Here is a 19,790-nt window from a genome sequence, read left to right as displayed (position 1 = left end):
TTGCTAGGGTACCCGAGGGTGGTTGCTAAGGTGTTGCTAGGCGGTTGCTAGGGTACCCAGGGTAATTGCTATGGTGTTACTATCATGTTGTTACCATGATTAGCAAGTTTAACATGTTACTTGCATGTTACTAGCATGTTTCTAACATGATTAGCATGTTACTAGCATGATTCTAGCATGATTAGCAAGTTGCTAGCATGATTAGCATGTTGTTATCATGTTTCTAGCATGATTACCATGTTACTAGCATGATTCTAACATGGTTAGCAAGTTACTAGCATGTTGCTAGCATGATTAGCATGTTGTTATCATGTTTCTAGGATGATTAGCATGTTACTAGCATGATTAGCATGTTACTAGCATGATTATCAAGTTATTAGCATGTTTCTAGCATGATTAACATGTTACTAGCATGTTGTTGGCATAATTAGCATGATTAGCATACTGCTAACATGATTTAAATAGATTAGAAATATTAGATGAGTTTGAATGAGTGTAAATGGATTAGAAATAGTACATAGAAGGGAAGCTTGATTGAGTCTCAAGGGATTCTGGGAGTTTAGATTTGAATTTTGTCAGTTGGAGTTTGAATAGTGTTGCTCATTTGAACATTCTGTCAATGTAAGTCTATGGGATTTTTGGTGTTTTTGAAAGTCTGGTTTACGAAAACCATAAGCCGGATCAGTTAGAAAAGATACAGCACACCGAGTCAGACCAGTCTGAAGATCTGGACCGAGTTTGGTGGTTCTAGCTTGAAAACTCTAGGAGGAGATACGTTTTAATAAGGGTCTCAGAAGAAGAAGATAAAAAGATAAAAAGGGTCTCAGAAGAAGAAGAAGAAGAAGAAGAAGAAGAAGTTTAAACACAATATCAGTAAGTTGGCTTAATAAGTGATTTTTATTTCTCTGTTACTGCCATTAACGTACTGAACGAGGGCGGAGCAAACATCTGTCTATCACCTGACGCCGCCGCACAAGCCCCGCCCACTTCCAACACCCCGCGCTCTTAGACACGCCCCCTGGATCTGTGTAGCCTTTTCCGGTGTCGTTGTTTGGCTGCTGAAATTTCCACAATTTGAGCATTTTTAGCGTTTTTATTCCCCGACAGCAAACGCGACATCGCTCATCCTTATTATGTCTGTGTAGCGTGTCATTATCATTTATAACATTAATGAGGGACTCTTGTTGTTTCCTCTGAACGCGAAGTTTGAGTGGTTTCATCATCTGTGTATGTTTTGGGCTTTTGGAAACCGGTTTTGTGTGAGCTATGTTAAACGAAACACGAACCCGTGGACTGCTAATTGTATTCTTGGGCTTATTCTGCGCTAATTTCAGCTGGGGATGGTTTCAAAACAACGCCAAAAGCAAAACCCCACAGAAAGAGCCTGTTTACGCCGAGACGACAGACGGCCAAGACCAAAGCTGCTTATGTCATGTAAGTTTATTAAACGCTCTGACTAAAAAAACACATTATTAACGTCAACATTTCTGTTTTTGAGACCGTTGCCATAGTATTTCTGGCATGTTCTACTGTCGCGCGAATGTGACGTCATCACCTCCGCAGCTCGTTGCGGTTTTCTGGTAAATTTCTGCATGTTTGTTTAGCTTAATATTGTATAGTCGTATCTACGTCGTGGCTGTCAACTTCAAAACAATATGAGACAATTAACCATATATTATACGATTAAAAATGTTAAGTTTACTTAACTAAAGCGAATAATGAAGGAAATAAAGTACGGACGTACATTTAAAATACGTTTGGGAAGTAAAACCGTCTGTTATTCAGCGTGTTGTCGTCCCATTGGTCCGCTTGAGGCGATGACGTCAGCGGGATTATGGGGTTTGTAGTCTTTAATCCCTCCCGCCGCCGTTTACTACAGCGCTGAGCGCGCCGGCGAAGAACTACAGCGCTGAGCGTGTGGGCGTGTGTGCGTCTGACGCGGCTTCTGTTTGGAGGCGGGGCGACGCGGCTGAATTTCCACGCGGTAGTTGGTTAGTTTGACAGCTCACCTCAAGCAGTTTGTGATCCCAGAGGCGCTTAACCTCATCGATTAGTTCTGCATCAGGGATGACAGCTGCTAGAAACCGCGTGAAGACACTTTAACATTTTGTAAAGAGACATTTGTTTGCGTTTGTAAAGAGATGTTTGTAAACAGATGCTGTTTTTGGGAGGCGTCTCTGTTTGCTCTGGGACTTTTTGCGCTTTTACATTCAAAGGAGGTCAGGAGTTGTGTGTGTGCTATTTGTAGCTACCAATTTAATTATTTAATTTATTTTTTATGCTGCTTGTTTTGGTTCTGTATTTTAGGATATTTAAAAGTTATTTATTATTTTAATTAATTGATTTATTTATTTAGCTTATTATTTGAATTTTTAAAATTATTTTTTTGAAGTTATTTTTTATTTTAATTATTTAATTTATTTATGTAGCTGCTTGTTTTGGTCTGTATTTTAAGTTATTTATTTTTATGAATTTATTTAATTTTTGATAGCTCCTTTGTTTTGTGTTTTAAGTTCATTTTTAATTATTTTTTTAAGTTATTTATTATTTTAATTTATTTATTTATTTAGTAGCTTGGTTTGGTCTGCATTTTAAGGTATTTATTATTTGAATTTATTTAATTATTTTTGTTGCTCCGGTTTTTTGTGTACTAAGTAATTTTTTTTTATTTTTTAAATAATATTTCAAGTTATGTATTATTTTAAAGGTATTTAAAATTAGGTATTTATTTATTTAGCTGCTTGTTTTGGTCTGTATTTTAAGTTATTTATTTTTATGAATTTATTTAATTTTTGTTGCTCCTTTGTGTTGTGTTTTATGTTCATTTCTAATTATTTTTTTAAGTTATTTATTATTTTAATGTATTTATTTAGCTGCTTGGTTTGGTCTGCATTTTAAGTTATTTATTATTTGAATTTATTTAATTATTTTTGTTGCTCCGTTTATTTGTGTATTAAGTAATTTTTTTGTTTTTTAAATAATATTTAAAATTATGTATTATTTTAAAGGTATTTAAAATTAGGTATTTATTTATTTATTTAGCTGCTTGGTTTGGTCTGTATTTTAAATGTATTTTGAATTTATGTATTTATTTTTGTTGCTCCTTTGTTTTAACTTATTTTTTAATTTTTCAAATATTTGTAAAAGTTATTTATTATTTTACATAATATATTTATTTATTTATTTAGCTGCTTGGTTTGGTCTGTATTTTAATTTATTCATTATATGAATTTATTTATTTATTTATTTTTGCTCATTTGTTCTGTGTTTTAAGTTTATTTTATAAATTAATTTTTAAAGTTATTTATTATTTAATTTAATTAATGTATTTATTTAGCTGCTTGGTTTGTCTGTATTTTATGTTATTTATTATTTGAATTTATTTATTTAATTTATTTTTGTAGCTCCTTTGTTCTCTGTGTTAAGTTTTTTTTTTTTTTTAATTACTTATTTATTATTTAATTTAATTAAGTATAGGCTTTACAGGCTTGTACTGATTTAATCAGTTTTAATTATTAATTTAAGGTCAGTTTTAAATACCCAATCAGTAGTAAGAGTGTGAACACAAAGCAACATACTGTTTATTTCACATGAGAAACGAAACAGATGGGTAATGGCGTTATAAGTATTTTTGGGCTTTTATCAAATGTGTAATAACTTATTTTTCCTGTTAATTAATTATCCGTTCTGTTTTGTGCAGTTAACAGGTGTCTTGGACGACTGTTTCTGTGACATCGAGAGCATTGACGTCTTCAACAACTTTAAAATCTATCCTCACATTCGCAAGCTCATAGAGAGAGACTTCTTCCGATACTACAAGGTGACTTTATAAAGATTTATGCATCTTTACCTGCTCTTACGGTCTGGATGAATGAATATGAGGGGCTTGTATTTGTAGTCACAGACGTGGATGATGTGGCACGATGTCGAAGCTGCTTACTGACACGTACAGACTAACATCTCAGAAGGAGCCTTGAATATCCAGCCAGCTGTTTAGATGTGACGTTAAACGGTTGATTAGTTACTGATTATGATTAATGTACTAAACGTCCAGTGCAGTCAAAAAATTAAAACAAAACAAATACAAATTTTACTTGACGTTTTCTGTATTTTTAATATTGTTGCTCTTATTGTCTGTTAATATTTATGTTTTTAAGCCATTTTACTTAATGCTAAGGATAGTACTAAAGAAATAATGTTTATTCTTTATTTTATATGTATATTATATTATAAATATATTAATATTTTTATTTTATATAATTTATTAAAATGGAATTTATTAATTTAATATGTTTTTTAAAATTTCACTTTATATTATATTTTTATATTTTTATACATTTTCATTTAGTGTTTATTTTATTTTATATTATTTATATTTACATGTATTAGGTTTAATATATTTATATTTTATTTTAAGAAAAATTTAAGTAATATAGTCTATTATACAGTTATCTCAAATAAAATGTATATTATTAATTTCTATGTATTATTATATAGTATAATATATATTTAGTTTTATTTTATGTTTTGTTATAATGGAATTTATTAACAAAATAAATTTATTTTATTTCATAGTATTTCTGTTTTTATACATTTTCATGTTTATTTTATTTTTATATTATTTATATTTACATGTATTTGATTTTCATACATTTTCGTTTAATAAAACTACTGTTGTTAATGTTTTTAATTTTTATTTTATTTATTTTTACATGTATTAGAATTAATATATTTATAGTTTATTATAATATTATTTTAAATAATTAAATAATTAATTATAAAAATAGTCTATTAAAAAATAATTAAACATTTTTATGAAATAAAATGATATTATTAATATATATATATATATATATATATATATATATATAGTATAATATATAATATATTTATTTTTATGTTTTATTATAGTGGAATTTATTAACAAAATATATTCATTTTATAAATTTCATATTATTTTCATACATTTTTATTTAATAACACTGCTATTTTTTTTGTATATTATTTATATTTACATGTATAAGATTTGATATTTATATTTTATTATAATATAAATTGAAATAATTAACAATATAGTCTATTATAAAATTATATATTAATTTGTTAATATTGTATTTTAATATAAATATAATTTATTATAATTAATAATTATTTTATTCTGTATTGTTTCTATTTATATTATAATATAAATAAATGAATATATTGTTTTTATTATGTATTATTTATATGTCATGTTATTTTAAAGTATATAAGTTTCCTGTTGTCTTATTCAGCAAAGAAGTCAATTTTGTTGTTTTTATGGGTGTTTTGATCACAGAAACTCAATGTTTTCTTTCTCTACAGGTGAATCTGAAGCGTCCGTGTCCGTTCTGGCCTGATGATGGCCATTGCTCGATCAAAGACTGTCACGTAGAGCCGTGCCCAGAGGTCAGAGTTCAACACATTTGCTTAATTTGCTTTAATTTGACTATCCAAAAATAGTCGTTTGTGAGGTTGAATCTAGTTTTGAAAGCGTTGTTCTTCATGCATACAGCATGAGTGTTTACTCCAGCTTGAATTGATCTAAAAGAGACAGAATTTTCTGTCGTTCAGTAAGGATTTACACTGTTTCCTTTTTCTTCCAGAGTAAAGTTCCTGTAGGAATTAAATCTGGCAACTATAACAAGGTAAGAGACTCATCCGTGTTTGGTTTTGGGAACATTTAGCGTTTGGTTTGATCAGCTGAATTCAGTTTGTGGAATTTTAAGCTTTTAATGCGTTACGTCAGCGGTGTGTGTTTGCGGTGTTTGTTCAGCTGTGTGACCCGCGGCCGCTCGCTGTTTGTTTGTTGAAGGTTTGTGTAATAGAGCGTATAAGGTTGAGTCAGCACTCAGAGAATCCGACCGTAATGTGGCCGAACGCGTCTGATAGCAGATGAACAGGTTATTTTTAATGAGCTGTGAACGTTCACACTTCACAGAGAAGATAGACGACCTCAGACACATCTGGACAGGAAACACACAGCACTGTATGAACGTGTGTAACGTGTTTGCAAGCACGCATGTAAATGCAAAGTGCTGAGTTCATCTGATGTACCTGGATTTTATAGGTCAGTCAGGACTGTTAGTAAATTAATAGCATGTGTTTTTCATGTCAATCCATTTGCTGACGTTTTGTTATATATTATTATATATTAAATTGTTTTTAAAAAAGTACATTTTATTATAGTTTCATCCTTTATAGGAGGTAAACATTTATAATAAACATTTAACAATTTAACTTTCTCTGCTGATGTGTCTTGAATTATATATCAGTTAGGTTTGCCAGTAGATTACTTTTTTTTTTCTAAATATTTTTTCTTTATTTTTATTTTTATTGTTGTAGTTAGTGTGCTTTTTTTGCAGACATTTGGGAAAAATAGGAAAACAAAAATAAATAGAAATAAAAATATATATATATATATATATATATATAAATATTTAAAATGCATTTTTATCTTTTTTGGATTAAATTATAAATATTTCATAATTATTTAAAAATAAATCAAATAAAAAATAAACAAGATTTTTAAAAATTAAAAAAAGTTTACATTTTAAATTATTTCATAAAAATAAATATAATACATTTTGATCTGTTTTTGATTAAATTATAAATATTTCTTATTTAAAAACATAAAATAAAAAAGACTTAGGCTTGAGTAACTAAATATTTTTTTCGTAATTATTTAAAAACATATAAAATAAAAAAAATTAAAAAGGTTTAAGAATTAAAAAATAATAATTTTTAAATTATTTTATAGAAATAAATGTAATACATTATCTTTTTGATTAAATGACAAATATTTTTTAATTATTTAAAAATGTATCTAAAATAAAAAAAATTAAAAGACTTAAAAAAAGTTTAATTTTTAAATTATTTATAAAAATAAATGTAATACATTTTTTTCTGTTTTGATTAAATGATACATTTCTTAATTATTTAGAAATATATATAAAATAAAAAAGATTTCAAAATATTTTTTTTCTAAATAATTTTATCAAAATTATTTTAATACATATTGTCTATTTTTAAAATAGGAAAAAAACACTTTTTAATACATTTATTATTATTATTATTATACACTTATTTTTTGTGTGTGAGTAATTTATCCTCACACATGCACATTTCAAGCTGTAACCAGAAAAAAAAAATTGGATTTTTTAAAATAAAGAAATTATAAATATTTTTAATTATTTAAAAATATGTCTAAAATGAAAAAAAAAAAAAATACAATTAAAGGAAAAAAAAGAAATTATAAATACTTAAGTATTTTAAAATATATTTAAAATAAAAAAAAAATACCTTTTTTTTTTTTTTTTTGAAGAGTTTACATTTTTAATTATTTCATAAAAATAAATTAAAATCATTTTTTGTATAATATAGTTAAATATAGTGCAACGGCCCTCAGTTCATTAATATCTGACTCTTTGTATTAAAAAGTTGACCTCTCATATAGTGAACACTAATGCATGTGTATTTCACACATATGTAATCTGTCACATTCAGTCAGAGTTGTGTTGTTGTGTACTAGTATTCTCAGGCGGCGAACAGCGTCAGTGATATGAGAGAGTGTGAACAGGCTCATGAACTGGGCGCCGTGAACAGCACACTGAGGTAAACGACACGCACACGTCCTCATCTGCCCAAACGTCTCTCTTCGCTGCTCATTAATGCATTAAAACATGTCATTTTGTGCCGCAGTAATCAGAGTAAAGAGGCGTTTGCGGACTGGGCTCATCACGACGACGCTCAGGATCATTTCTGCGGGTTAGACGGTGAGTTTGCACAGGAAAGCATCACTAAACAAACGCTTTACGTGTTTCTCTGAGTCTCAGAAGCGGAAGTGGTTGTCTAACTGTTAGTTTCAGGATGAGTTTGATGTGCTATCAGTAGATCTGTGTTGGTTATTTATAGGACTGTTTTTAATTTTGCTCTACAACAGGTTACATGATAAAATAAAATAAAACCAAATGCACGATACGGCTTAGTGCGATTACCAGATCACAAAGGGTGTGATTTAATTAAATAAATATATGCACTGTGTGTTTTACAGTCAACTGTGGCAATGAGATCATTTACACGTGTTCAGCGCTGCCTGTGGTTTTCTGTTTAACATTGGAAAAACAAAGAAATAAGACATATTATTATATTATATTATATTACAGACACAATGTATAATAAAATTATATTATTTTTCTTAAATATTCATTTTTTATTTTATTTCTTATTTTGTTTTTATTTTGTAATTTTTATAGAATAGTAATATTAAGAATAATAATAATACATTTTAAAATATAATATATAATATGATTTTTTTTTTGTGAAATTTTGCTTAGTCCAGTAGTAACATTTTTCATTTTGTTTTTAGTAACAACAATAATAAAAATAATAATTATTATCATTTATTATTTATTTATTTTTTAAATAGCCATGTCAATATAAGTACAACATTTTGGCAAAATTGTGCAGCCCTAGTCTATTAATAATATTTGTGATTCAAATATTTTTTGTTTATTAACATAATAAAATAATAATAATAATAATAATAATAATAATTATTATTATTATTATTATTATTGTTATTGTTAATGTTATTGTTATTATTGTTTGTTAGTGTTGTATTTATTATTGTATTTATTATTAAATAAACAAATTACAAAATAATAATAAACAAATGTTTGTATTTTAAATATTTTTTATTTAGTAACATAATAAAATATAATAATAATAATTATTGTTAATGTTATTTTTATTATTATTGTAATTTTTTATTAAATAAAAAAATTACATAATTGTGCAGCCCTAGTCTAATAATAAGATTTGTAATTTAAATATTTTTGTTTAGTAACATAATAAAATATAATAATAATAATTATTATTATTAGTAGTAGTATTGTTGTTGTTAATATTATTATTATTATTATTATTATTATTATTATTTATACTTTTATTATTATTAAATAAAAACATTGACAAAATTGTGCAGCCCTAATAACAATATTTGTAATTTAAATATTTTTATTTAGTAACATAATAAAATATAATAATAATAATAATAATAATAATAATAATAATAATAAGAGTAATAGTAATAATTATTGTTGTTAATGTTATTTTTATTATTATTTTTTATTATACAAATTGACAAAATTGTGCAGCCCATTTAATAATAATATTTGCAATTTAAATATTTTTATTTAGTAACAATAATAAAAATATGTAATAGTAATAATAATAATAATAATAAATTATTAATTATAAAATAAAATATTAAATTGATACAATTACAAAATGTTGGCCAAATTGTGCAGCTCTACAGAGAAGCTCAGCAATTTTTTGTATTATTTAAAAAAAAAAATTAAGTCACATTTTAAATCATAATTGCATTTTTCTCAGAATTGCCTTATATTTTCAAATTTAATTAAAATAATTTATGTCCTTGTACTTTTTTGTATTGTAAGTTGCCATGCTTTTATTTTGTATTTAGTTGCTGTACAATCCATCCTTATTAGCAAAACAATTTCATGTTGGTGTCTGAAAAGCAGAATGAATTGTCTGTGTATAGAGACGAATAAGAGACGAGTGCTAACGCTGGTGTTTGTGTGCAGATGAAATGTCTCCTGATGCCGAATACGTGGATCTGCTGCTGAACCCGGAGCGATACACCGGATATAAAGGCCCGTCGGCCTGGAGAGTTTGGAACAGCATTTATGAGGAAAACTGCTTCAAGTGAGACACAAACACACACAGACAAACACACGCTGCTCTACTCTAGACTTAAATTCATTTTTATTGTCATTGGTTGATTTTCAGGCCAAGATCAGTGTATCGTCCTCTCAACCCTTTGGCTCCCAGTCGTGGTGCGTTTTCAACATTTATTCAGTTTTACAAATTCACAAGTGCATTGAGTTAAATTACATTGCTGTGAGGGAATCTCATGCAATGAATATTTGACATATTTCACTGCAGAATCAAAAGTAGAATTTTATTTTATTTTATTTTATTTTATTTTAATTTATTTTTATTTCTTTGTGAGATTTACCCTTTTAGACATGCACATTTTGAGCTGTATGTAAACAAAAAAAAAAAAAAAAAAAGGAATTTTTAGGTAAAATAAAGAAAAAAAAAAAAAAATTGTTTTTGTAAAATTATAAAATTTCATAAATATTTAAAAAAAAAAATCTTAAATTTTGCTAAAAAAAAAAAAAAGATCTAATTTTTTGTAACCAGAAAAATGTAAGAAATTGTTAGGTAAAATAAAAATGTAAAAGCTGTATGAAATTAAATAAAAATGTTTTTATAAAATTATAAAATGTCGTAATTAAAAAAAAAAATCTAAAATTATTTTCAAAATTATCAGTTTTTATAAAGAATCTAAGAATTATTAGATAAAATAGCAATAAAAATGTAGCTGTAAGAAATAAAATGAAATAACTGTAAAATTGTTACATTTCATAATTATTTAAAAAAAATCTAAAATTATTTTAAAAATATCAGTTTATATGTAACAAGAAAAATCTAAGAAATTATTAGATACAATAACAATAAAAATGTTAAAGCTGTAAGAAATAATAATAAGAATAATAATTGTTTTTGTTTAAATTGTTTTTGTAAAATTATAAAATGTCATAATTATTTTTATGTAACCAGAAAAATCTAAACAATTAGACAAAATAACAATAAAACTGTAAAAGGTGTAAGAAAAAAAATAATAATTGTTTTTGTAAAATTATAAAATGTCATAGTTATTAAAAAAAATAAAATTATTTAAACAAATTATCTGTTTTTATGTAACAAGAAAAAACAAAGCAATTATTAGATAAAATAACAATAAAAATGTTAAAGCTGTAAGAAATAATAATAAGAATAATAATTGTTTTTGTTTAAATTGTTTTTGTAAAATTATAAAATGTCATAATTATTTTTATGTAACCAGAAAAATCTAAACAATTAGACAAAATAACAATAAAACTGTAAAAGGTGTAAGAAAAAAAATAATAATTGTTTTTGTAAAATTATAAAATGTCATAGTTATTAAAAAAAATAAAATTATTTAAACAAATTATCTGTTTTTATGTAACAAGAAAAAACAAAGCAATTATTAGATAAAATAACAATAAAAATGTAAAACCTGTAATAATAAAAACTAAAATTTCTTAATTACTAAAAAAAAAAACATATCATTATATGTATCACAATTTATGAATAGTAATTTTTTTGGTCCTAATTTAAGCTTATTTTTTTCTTTCGTGTGTGTTTTTTTTTTTTTTTTTTTTTTTTTGAGATTCACCTTAGTGGCCATGTATATTTGATGTGTTTGTTTGTAACCTGAACTCTTTTCTCTGTCTCTCCTCTCAGGTGATGATGATGGTGAGTTAATATTTGTTTTCTTCCTCTTTCTCATTTTATTTGCACATGTGATACATGATGTTTCTGCAGGGGAATCTGATCTCAGATCAGTACAGAAGGGCTTTTATTAAAGCAGACTCTCGTTTGTTTGTCACAGGTGAAGGGTTTTACAAATGGCTGGAAGGTGAGTGATTATTTACAGTGTGAATTTGATGAAAACAAAGCATTCTGTCAGTTCTATCTCTTTTTCCGCTGTGACATTTATTATCTATTTACGACCAAAAATGTTGGTTTGAGGAACTGTAAACTTCCTACCGAGAATGTTGATGTTAATGAACATGCATTCTTTTGCATCACAGTAGTTGTACAGATGATTTGCACAAATTCTTTCTACTCGTGTTTCATGAATGAGGTCTGATGTGTGTTTTCATACACACGTTTCCTCCTGAAACTGAGAGATGTCGTCATTATTTTAGGCGCTCTGGGCGAGTCCAGGCAAATCATAACTTTCACGCTGCTTGAAGTGTCATGAATCCAAATTTCAGCATGTGTCGGTGTGAAAAATACAAAAAAAAAAAGATGAGAAAAAGCTGCAGAGGAGATCTTTTTGTACTCGGCCCTAAAAATGCACAGGAATAAATTTATGCATTTAATAATTTGAGTTGTTTTAAGATGTTGGTGTAATATTATAAGTAACCAGGCTGTGATTAGACTTGTGTTTGTTTAATACTGATAGTGGAAACAAGAAATCCATACATTAGAAACTAATATTTATTTATTTATTTGGACATGTTCAATATAAATGTCTGTGAAAAAAAAAAAAAAAAAACATTTTACCATTTATTTATTTCAATATTTAAAAATAAAGAAATTATTAAACATTTATTTATTTATTTATTTATTTATATGGAGATGTTCAATAACTACATTTATGTTAAATGATCAATGACTACATTTATGTTAAATTTAAATTATTTATTGTGAAGAAAAAAGCATTTTAACTAAACATTTATTTATTAAAATATTTAAAAATAAAGAAATTATTAAGCTAATATTTATTTATTTATTTATATGTATATGTTCAATATAAATGTCTATGTTTATGTTAAATTTTAATTATTTATTGTGAAGAAAAAAGCATTTTAACTAAATTTATTAAAATATTTAAAAATAAAGAAATTATTAAGCTAATATTTATTTATTTATTTATATGTATATGTTCAATATAAATGTTACAGTTATGTTAAATTTAAATTGTTTATTGTGAAGAAACACGAAACATTTAAACTAAACAATTATTTATTAAAATATTTAAAAATAAAGAAATGATTAAACTAATATTTCTCTTATTAATTTATATTAATATTAATTATATTAATTTATATTTATATTAATTTATATGGATATGTTTAATATAAATGTCTGCGTGGTTAAATGTAAATTATTTGTTGTGGAGAAAAAAACATTTTAACTAAACATTTATATAGTAAAATATTTAAAAATAAAGAAATTATTAAACTAAAATTATTTATTTATTTATTTATATGGAGATGTTCAATATAAATGTCTACGTTTATGTTAAATTATTATTATTATAATTTTTTTTTTTTTTTTCAATTTTTCATTTAATATGGGTTAATGTGAGAGATTTTTATACATTTTATAAATATTTATTATTTAAATACATTTTAAAAATAACAGAAATGATACCTTACAGTTTATAGTTATAGTGTTTTTTATTATATTTTTTTTTTATTATTTAAAAAAAATATATAAGTCTGTTGTTTTGCTGATATATTGATGTTGCTGCGCTGCAGGTTTGTGTTTGGAGAAGCGTGTTTTCTATCGTCTGATCTCCGGCCTCCACAGCAGCATCAACATCCACCTGTGTGCCGAATACCTGCTGGACGGTAAACACCAGACCAGATCTGTTATAGTGACTAGATATTCAGCTCAAACTGTGTTCACTGTATTGATGTCTAACGAGGGTTTTGCTTTCGTCCTCCAGAGGGCTGGGGGAAGCCGGTTTGGGGTCCAAACGTGCACGAGTTCAAACAGCGTTTCGACCCGGCCGAGACGAAAGGCGAGGGCACGCGGCGGCTGAAGAACCTGTACTTCCTGTACCTGATCGAGCTGCGAGCGCTTTCTAAAGTGGCTCCGTACTTCGAGCGCACCTTCATCAACCTGTACACTGGAAACACTCAGGAAGACTCCACTACCAAAGAACTGCTGCTGCAGATCCTCAACGAGACCAAGTGAGAGACTAAAATATTCACCGTTATCACCAAAAACACTCATGAAAATACTCATGAGACAGTATATATTTTTATAATTCAATGTATTTGTCTTTTTTGTATTACACATGTAATACACATTTTCCCACAAGATAAAAAAAAAAAAAAAAAAAAAAAAAAAAAAATATATATATATGTACATAAAGAATAAATACTGAAGAAAAAATTATTTAATTAAAAAAATGTATTTAAATAAAATGTGTAATTACAATTAAAAAATTGAGTAGATTAAGTAGTCAAGCAAAAAAACTATTTAATTTATTAATTAATTATTTTACCTAAAAAAATAATAAAAAAAGATCTTGATTCTGTTCATGATTTTAATTTGGGGGGAATGAGCTCATTTTAACGAAGACATTATATGCAATATTAAACAAACAAAAAAATTATATATATATAATAAAAAGAATAAATACATTTACATAAAAAATTTAATTACAATAAAAAATAATCTGATTAAATACTTAAGCAAAAAATAAAAATCTTTTTATTTAAATTAATAAAAATAAAACCAAAAATATTACCTAAAATAAAAAATGATAATGATATCATTAATGATGTTTTAATGATATTTCATATTTAATAAAGAATAAACACTCAATTTATTTCATTTAAAAAATGTATTTACATAAATGTAATAAATAATCTGATTAAATACTTAAGCAAAACATAAAAATCTTTATTTATTTATTTAATAAAAATAAAACCAAATATATTGCCTAAAATAAAAAATGATAATGATATCATTATTGATATTTTAATGATATTTTATAAAAATAAATAAAATAAATATTTAATTAAAAAATATGTATTGACATAAATGTAATTACAATAAAAAATCTGATTAAATATTTAAATAAATAAATAAATAAAAACCTTTTTATTTATTTATTATTTAAATTAATAAAAATAAAATTAAAAATATTACCTAAAATAAAAATGATAATGATATCATTTAATGATATTTTAATGATATTTCATATTTAATAAAAAAAATAAATACTCAGTTATTTAATTTAAAAAATGTATTTACATAAATGTAATTACAATAAAAAAATGTATTAAATACTTAAGCAAAAAATAAAAATATTTGTATTTATTTAAATTTATAAAAATAAAACAAAAAAATAAAAAAAAAAAAAAAAAAAATCTATAAATTTTAAATGATCTTAATGATTCTGTTTACAATTTTTTAACGAAGACATTAAATGCTCTCTCTCTCTCTCTGTCTATATATATATATATATATATATATATATATTAAATAAAAAATAAATACTCAAGAAAAAAGGATTTAATTTAAAAAATGCAATAAAATTTAAAAAATGCAATAAAAGAATCTGATTAAATACTCAAGCACAAAATAAAAATCTTATATTATATTGATTGATTGATTTAAATGAATAAAAATAAAACAAAAAAATTACCTTAAAAAAATCTTAAATGATTTTAATGATTTTGTTAATGATTTTAATTTGGGGGGAATGAGCTCATTTTAACGAAGACGCATATGACCAATATACATTTCATGAGAAAGTAAACATTTTTAATTTTATTTATTTACTTTGTAATTCTTGTTACTTGCATTGACATTATGATATTAGCTTAAACAATTTTAGATATTTTTCTAATGTATAGTTATTATACACAGTTTTTGGTGCTTAGATTTCCCCCCAGAATAAAGAAATAAAATAAAATAAAATGTATTTATTTATTTAAATACATTTTAAAAATAAACCTTAACCTCTAAACCTCTTAAAATGCTAAAAATATCAAAATAATTCAAATAATGCTGAAAATATATGTATAGTGAGGATAATGAGCTCATCTTAACTGATAATCATATGCAATATTTGCACTTTTATTTTAATCGTCCTGCTGTGTGACGTTTAATGAACTAGAAGATTTCTTTTATGCATTCATATAATATTCTTAAAGTCTTAAAGAGTGTTTGAGAGAGGTTAATGGACGTTATTTGTGTTGTGTGTGTTTGTGCAGAGCGTTCCCCATGCACTTTGACGAGAGCTCCATGTTTGCGGGCCATAAAATAGAGTCCAAGACACTAAAGGTGAGTTGAGCGAGACAGATGCATTCTGGGCCGCCTTACAGAACAGAAACCCTCATCTGGGAAGCGTGTGTTAGTTTCAGTGTGACTAACCCAATCTAAACTCTCTTCATTTGATGAACTTATTATCATCTGCTGAATTCACAGGCCTGTTATGATTTGACTGGATGCACATCAGTATATTCACACTAGTTCAGTTCTACGCTTATGTGGTTTGTGGTTTGCATATTGACCGTTGATTATTTGCATTTTTAGAAGAAGCTTTCTAAACTTTCTCAGAGTCATTCAGAATGTTCACACATCTGCAGTGCTTCAATGCTTTAAGTCATTTGTTTATGACAGATACATCAGCAAATGACTTTAATTGTGTTTCATGAGATGAAACCACAAACCACACTTTTCAGTTCTGTAATGCAGCTCAAAATACATTTTCACTTTCACAAGCTAAGGCCTTAAAACATGCAAAAAAAATATTTCATTTATATATGACATTAAATAGTGCATGCACAAAAAAAAAAATCAAGAAATGCAAAATAAACATAAAAAATGGACAAAATGAAGTTAGTTTGTTTAAAAATTAACAAATATCTGTCAGTGTGGAATGAAAACTAGTTTTACCTTTAAAATATGTTGATTTTTTTGAATTCTTATTATAAATTCACTTCGTTTTGATCAAGTTCAAAATGATCAAAACTTCAAATGCTTCTTGATTTAAGGAGCAGAAATATTAAGCCTATTATTAAGCTATTTATTTTTGTAAAATTCATTAATTATAATATAATTATATAAATTAATAATTGTAAAGTATCGATAATCAGTTCTATTTTTAAATGGACAAAATGTACATTTTTCTGAAAGTGTTGTTAAAATAAAATAATAATAATAATTTTTGTTTTAATCGTAAATTCACTTTGTTTTGATCAATTTCTATATATATATATATATATATATATATATATATATACACACACACACACACACAATTTTAATAAAAATAGGCTTTATTTATTATTATTTATTTTATTATTTATTTTTATTTAAAATTTTAATTAATATATTAATAAAAACTAATATTTAATAAAACTTAATTTATTTAATAAAACATTTCATTTACATAAAAATGTAATTACTATAAAAAAAATAAAAATATTTTATTTATTTATTTATTTAAATTAATAAAAATAAAACAAAAATACCTCAAATAAAAAAAAATCTTAAATGATCTTAATGACTGTATAAAAAATGTATTTACATAAAAAATGTAATTACAGTTTTAAAAATACTCAAGAAAATGTATTTGTTTATTTAAATTAATAAAAATAAAACAAAAAAAAAAAGTAAAAATTTGAGATTTTTTTTTAATGGAAATTTTCATAAAAAAATTTAATATATATATTATTTTCTTTATTCATATATATTAATATAAATATAAAATGTTATATATATGTTAATGTTGTCCTATATACACACAGTTTTAATTAATATATAAATAAAACATAATGCAAATAAAACATTTTTTTTCATTATGGTAAGGAGTTTTTTTTTGTTGTTTTTTTGTGAAAGCTTTGTTAATACAAGACATTTACTTTATTTAACTATTACATTGTGTTCAATTTATTCCTTAAGTTCACATCATTTGCTCATAAAAAGTCTTAAATGTACCTTCAACAGAAAAACACCAAATATTGAGTGTGAAATAAATGTGAATTTGGATTTGATTTTATTCATGATTAAATTCTGTATGACAGATGAGTGAAAAATAAGAGGGACTGATGACGTTAGATGATGACACATTATAAAACAGCTGAAATGTTGATTTGTTGTTGTGTTTTGTGTTGTCATTGTTCAGGAGGAGTTCAGGCTTCATTTTAAGAACATCTCTCGTATCATGGACTGCGTCGGCTGCAGTAAATGTCGCCTCTGGGGAACATTACAGGTAAAATAACAGCCGTTTGTCTGACTTTAAAGCGTTTTAATGTGAGATGAGAATGAAACACTGCTTTCCTGTTAGACTCAGGGTCTGGGAACGGCCCTCAGGATCCTGTTCTCTGAGAAAGAGATCAAGAACCTTCCAGAAAACAGTCCGTCCAAAGGCTTCCAGCTCACGCGACAGGAGATCGTGGCTCTGCTCAACGGATTCGCCAGGTCAGCGTGATTACGTGATGATGAACCATTACGAAGATACAGATTATTACATGACTGATGGATTATTCACAATCTCCCTGTGTGTCTCCAGATTGTCCACGAGTATAAAAGAGCTGCACAACTTCCGGACGCTCCTGAAGGATCATAGGTAACAGAGCTCCAGTCCAGCAGGTGGCAGCAGCCGACGGACTCTGCACTGGTCTTTTTTCCACCCAGAATAAGGCCTGTCTCAGGGACTGCGGGATCGGATCCGGCAGAACCCTTCCTGTAGATCACATGTCAAACCTCCTGCTTTAAGAGTCACTAAAACCAGATCACACCAACACTTGAAATCTCCGCTTCCACTGAAATCCGCTTCCGGCTCTTCGCTCCTGTCGCACGCTCAAACAGACTGTGATTCTTTCACTTCCTCGTTTGTTCTTGTCGTTTCTGTCACATTTGACTGCGGTTTGTTTTGTAGCGGTGCGTTTTTTTCTTCGTTCTCTTCGGTTCGTGCGAATGTTGCGAATGCGTGTCTGTCTATTCCTGCTGACTAAGCTAATTTTGGTATTTTTAATTTGTTAGTAATCAGGTCAAAGACATATTTAGGTCACATTTCATATTTTGCAAAAAGCAAATGATGTCTGTTTTGTTATTACTGTAAGAAGAATTGGTGTAAAGTTGTCAAAAAAGAAAAAGTAAAAAAAAATAATAATATGTATATTTGGGTTTTTTTTGACAATTTCACACAAATTCTATTTTAAAAAATTGTATTTGTTATTTTTTATTTATATATTAATTAAAATAGTAACAAAAAAATATATAAGTAAAATAATTATATATAAATAAAAAATAACACAAATAAAAAAATTGAAAATAGGATTTGTGAAATTGTCAAAAAAAAAAAAAAAAAAATATATATATATATATATATATAATATCATTACTGTAAGATTTTTTATGGAAAAAACAGGCTGTATTGTTTTTATGCATATATATTAATATAAAATGGTTAGAAATAAAGAAAAAACTAATTAATTAAATAAATAAATAAATAAATAAATATATTTATTTTTCTTATTTTTCCCATTAGTCAATTTTTTTCAATTACTGAAAAAAAGACACAAATAAATAAATCAATAAATAAATAAAAATATATTTTGTATATTTGTTTTTTTCAGTAATTGAAAAAAATTATATATATATATGTGTATATATATATAAATATATATATATATATATATATATATATATGTATATGTGTGTATATATATATATATATATGTGTGTATATAAATAATTCAAATTGTTATATATATATATATATATATATATTATCATTATTATTATTTTTTTACAATTTAATAAATAAATAAAAAAATATATATAACAACACAACTAAAACATATTTTTTCTGTATTAATATAAACATAAAATGTTATTTTATATATTACATATATTATTTTTTTATATATAATACTTGAAACTGTAAAAAAAAAAAAAAAAAAAAAACACATACTGTGTGTATACATATATATAGATATATAGATATATAGATATAGATATATATTACTTTTTATTCAGTTGTAATTAATATATAACATATAATAAATAAAACATAATGCACATTAAGTTTGATTTTTTTTTTTTTTTTCTTTATGGTATGTTTTTTTTTTTTTTGTGAAATGTGACCTGTATATATTCTTGACTGGTTGACTGATTATTTTATTTTATTTTTTATTTTAATTTAATTTTTGTGTGTGTCTTTTAAAGACATTCCTCATCTAAATGAAGACTTTTCTGTTTATCGGACCATAGAAATTAATTTTTGAAGCTTGAAAGAAGGAAACGTAGCTTATTGTTACACGTTTGCGCAACAGAAAACAAGCAATAATATTCCTCCGTTTAGTCCAGATTCATGTTCAATGACAAATACAGAA

General features: G+C 25.4%; 1 protein-coding gene across 2 annotated transcripts; it reads left to right on the top strand.

The window, feature by feature from the left end:
• The first annotated feature begins 1,009 nt into the window (after positions 1–1,009).
• ero1b (endoplasmic reticulum oxidoreductase 1 beta) lies at positions 1,010–18,180 on the top strand. Of its 2 annotated transcripts, none has more exons than XM_051123261.1 (16): positions 1,010–1,434; positions 3,701–3,820; positions 5,344–5,427; positions 5,625–5,666; positions 7,550–7,632; positions 7,720–7,793; positions 9,627–9,747; positions 9,832–9,878; positions 11,377–11,388; positions 11,525–11,551; positions 13,185–13,277; positions 13,376–13,622; positions 15,660–15,729; positions 17,576–17,662; positions 17,738–17,871; positions 17,963–18,180. In XM_051123261.1, the coding sequence occupies exons 1-16, from the start codon at positions 1,267–1,269 to the stop codon at positions 18,021–18,023; spliced, it is 1,470 nt and encodes a 489-aa protein (XP_050979218.1). In that variant the 5' UTR covers positions 1,010–1,266; the 3' UTR covers positions 18,024–18,180. The 2 variants fall into 2 exon arrangements, with proteins under 2 accessions (XP_050979218.1, XP_050979220.1); XM_051123263.1 differs by lacking the exon at positions 1,010–1,434 and adding an exon at positions 1,991–2,219.
• Positions 18,181–19,790: the final 1,610 nt, after the last annotated feature.

Source organism: Labeo rohita, chromosome 11 (assembly GCF_022985175.1).
Source record: "Labeo rohita strain BAU-BD-2019 chromosome 11, IGBB_LRoh.1.0, whole genome shotgun sequence".
NCBI classification, from domain to species: Eukaryota; Metazoa; Chordata; class Actinopteri; order Cypriniformes; family Cyprinidae; genus Labeo; species Labeo rohita.
The sequence above is the reverse complement of the archived record's forward strand: the minus strand, read 5'-3'. Positions and strand labels throughout refer to the sequence as shown.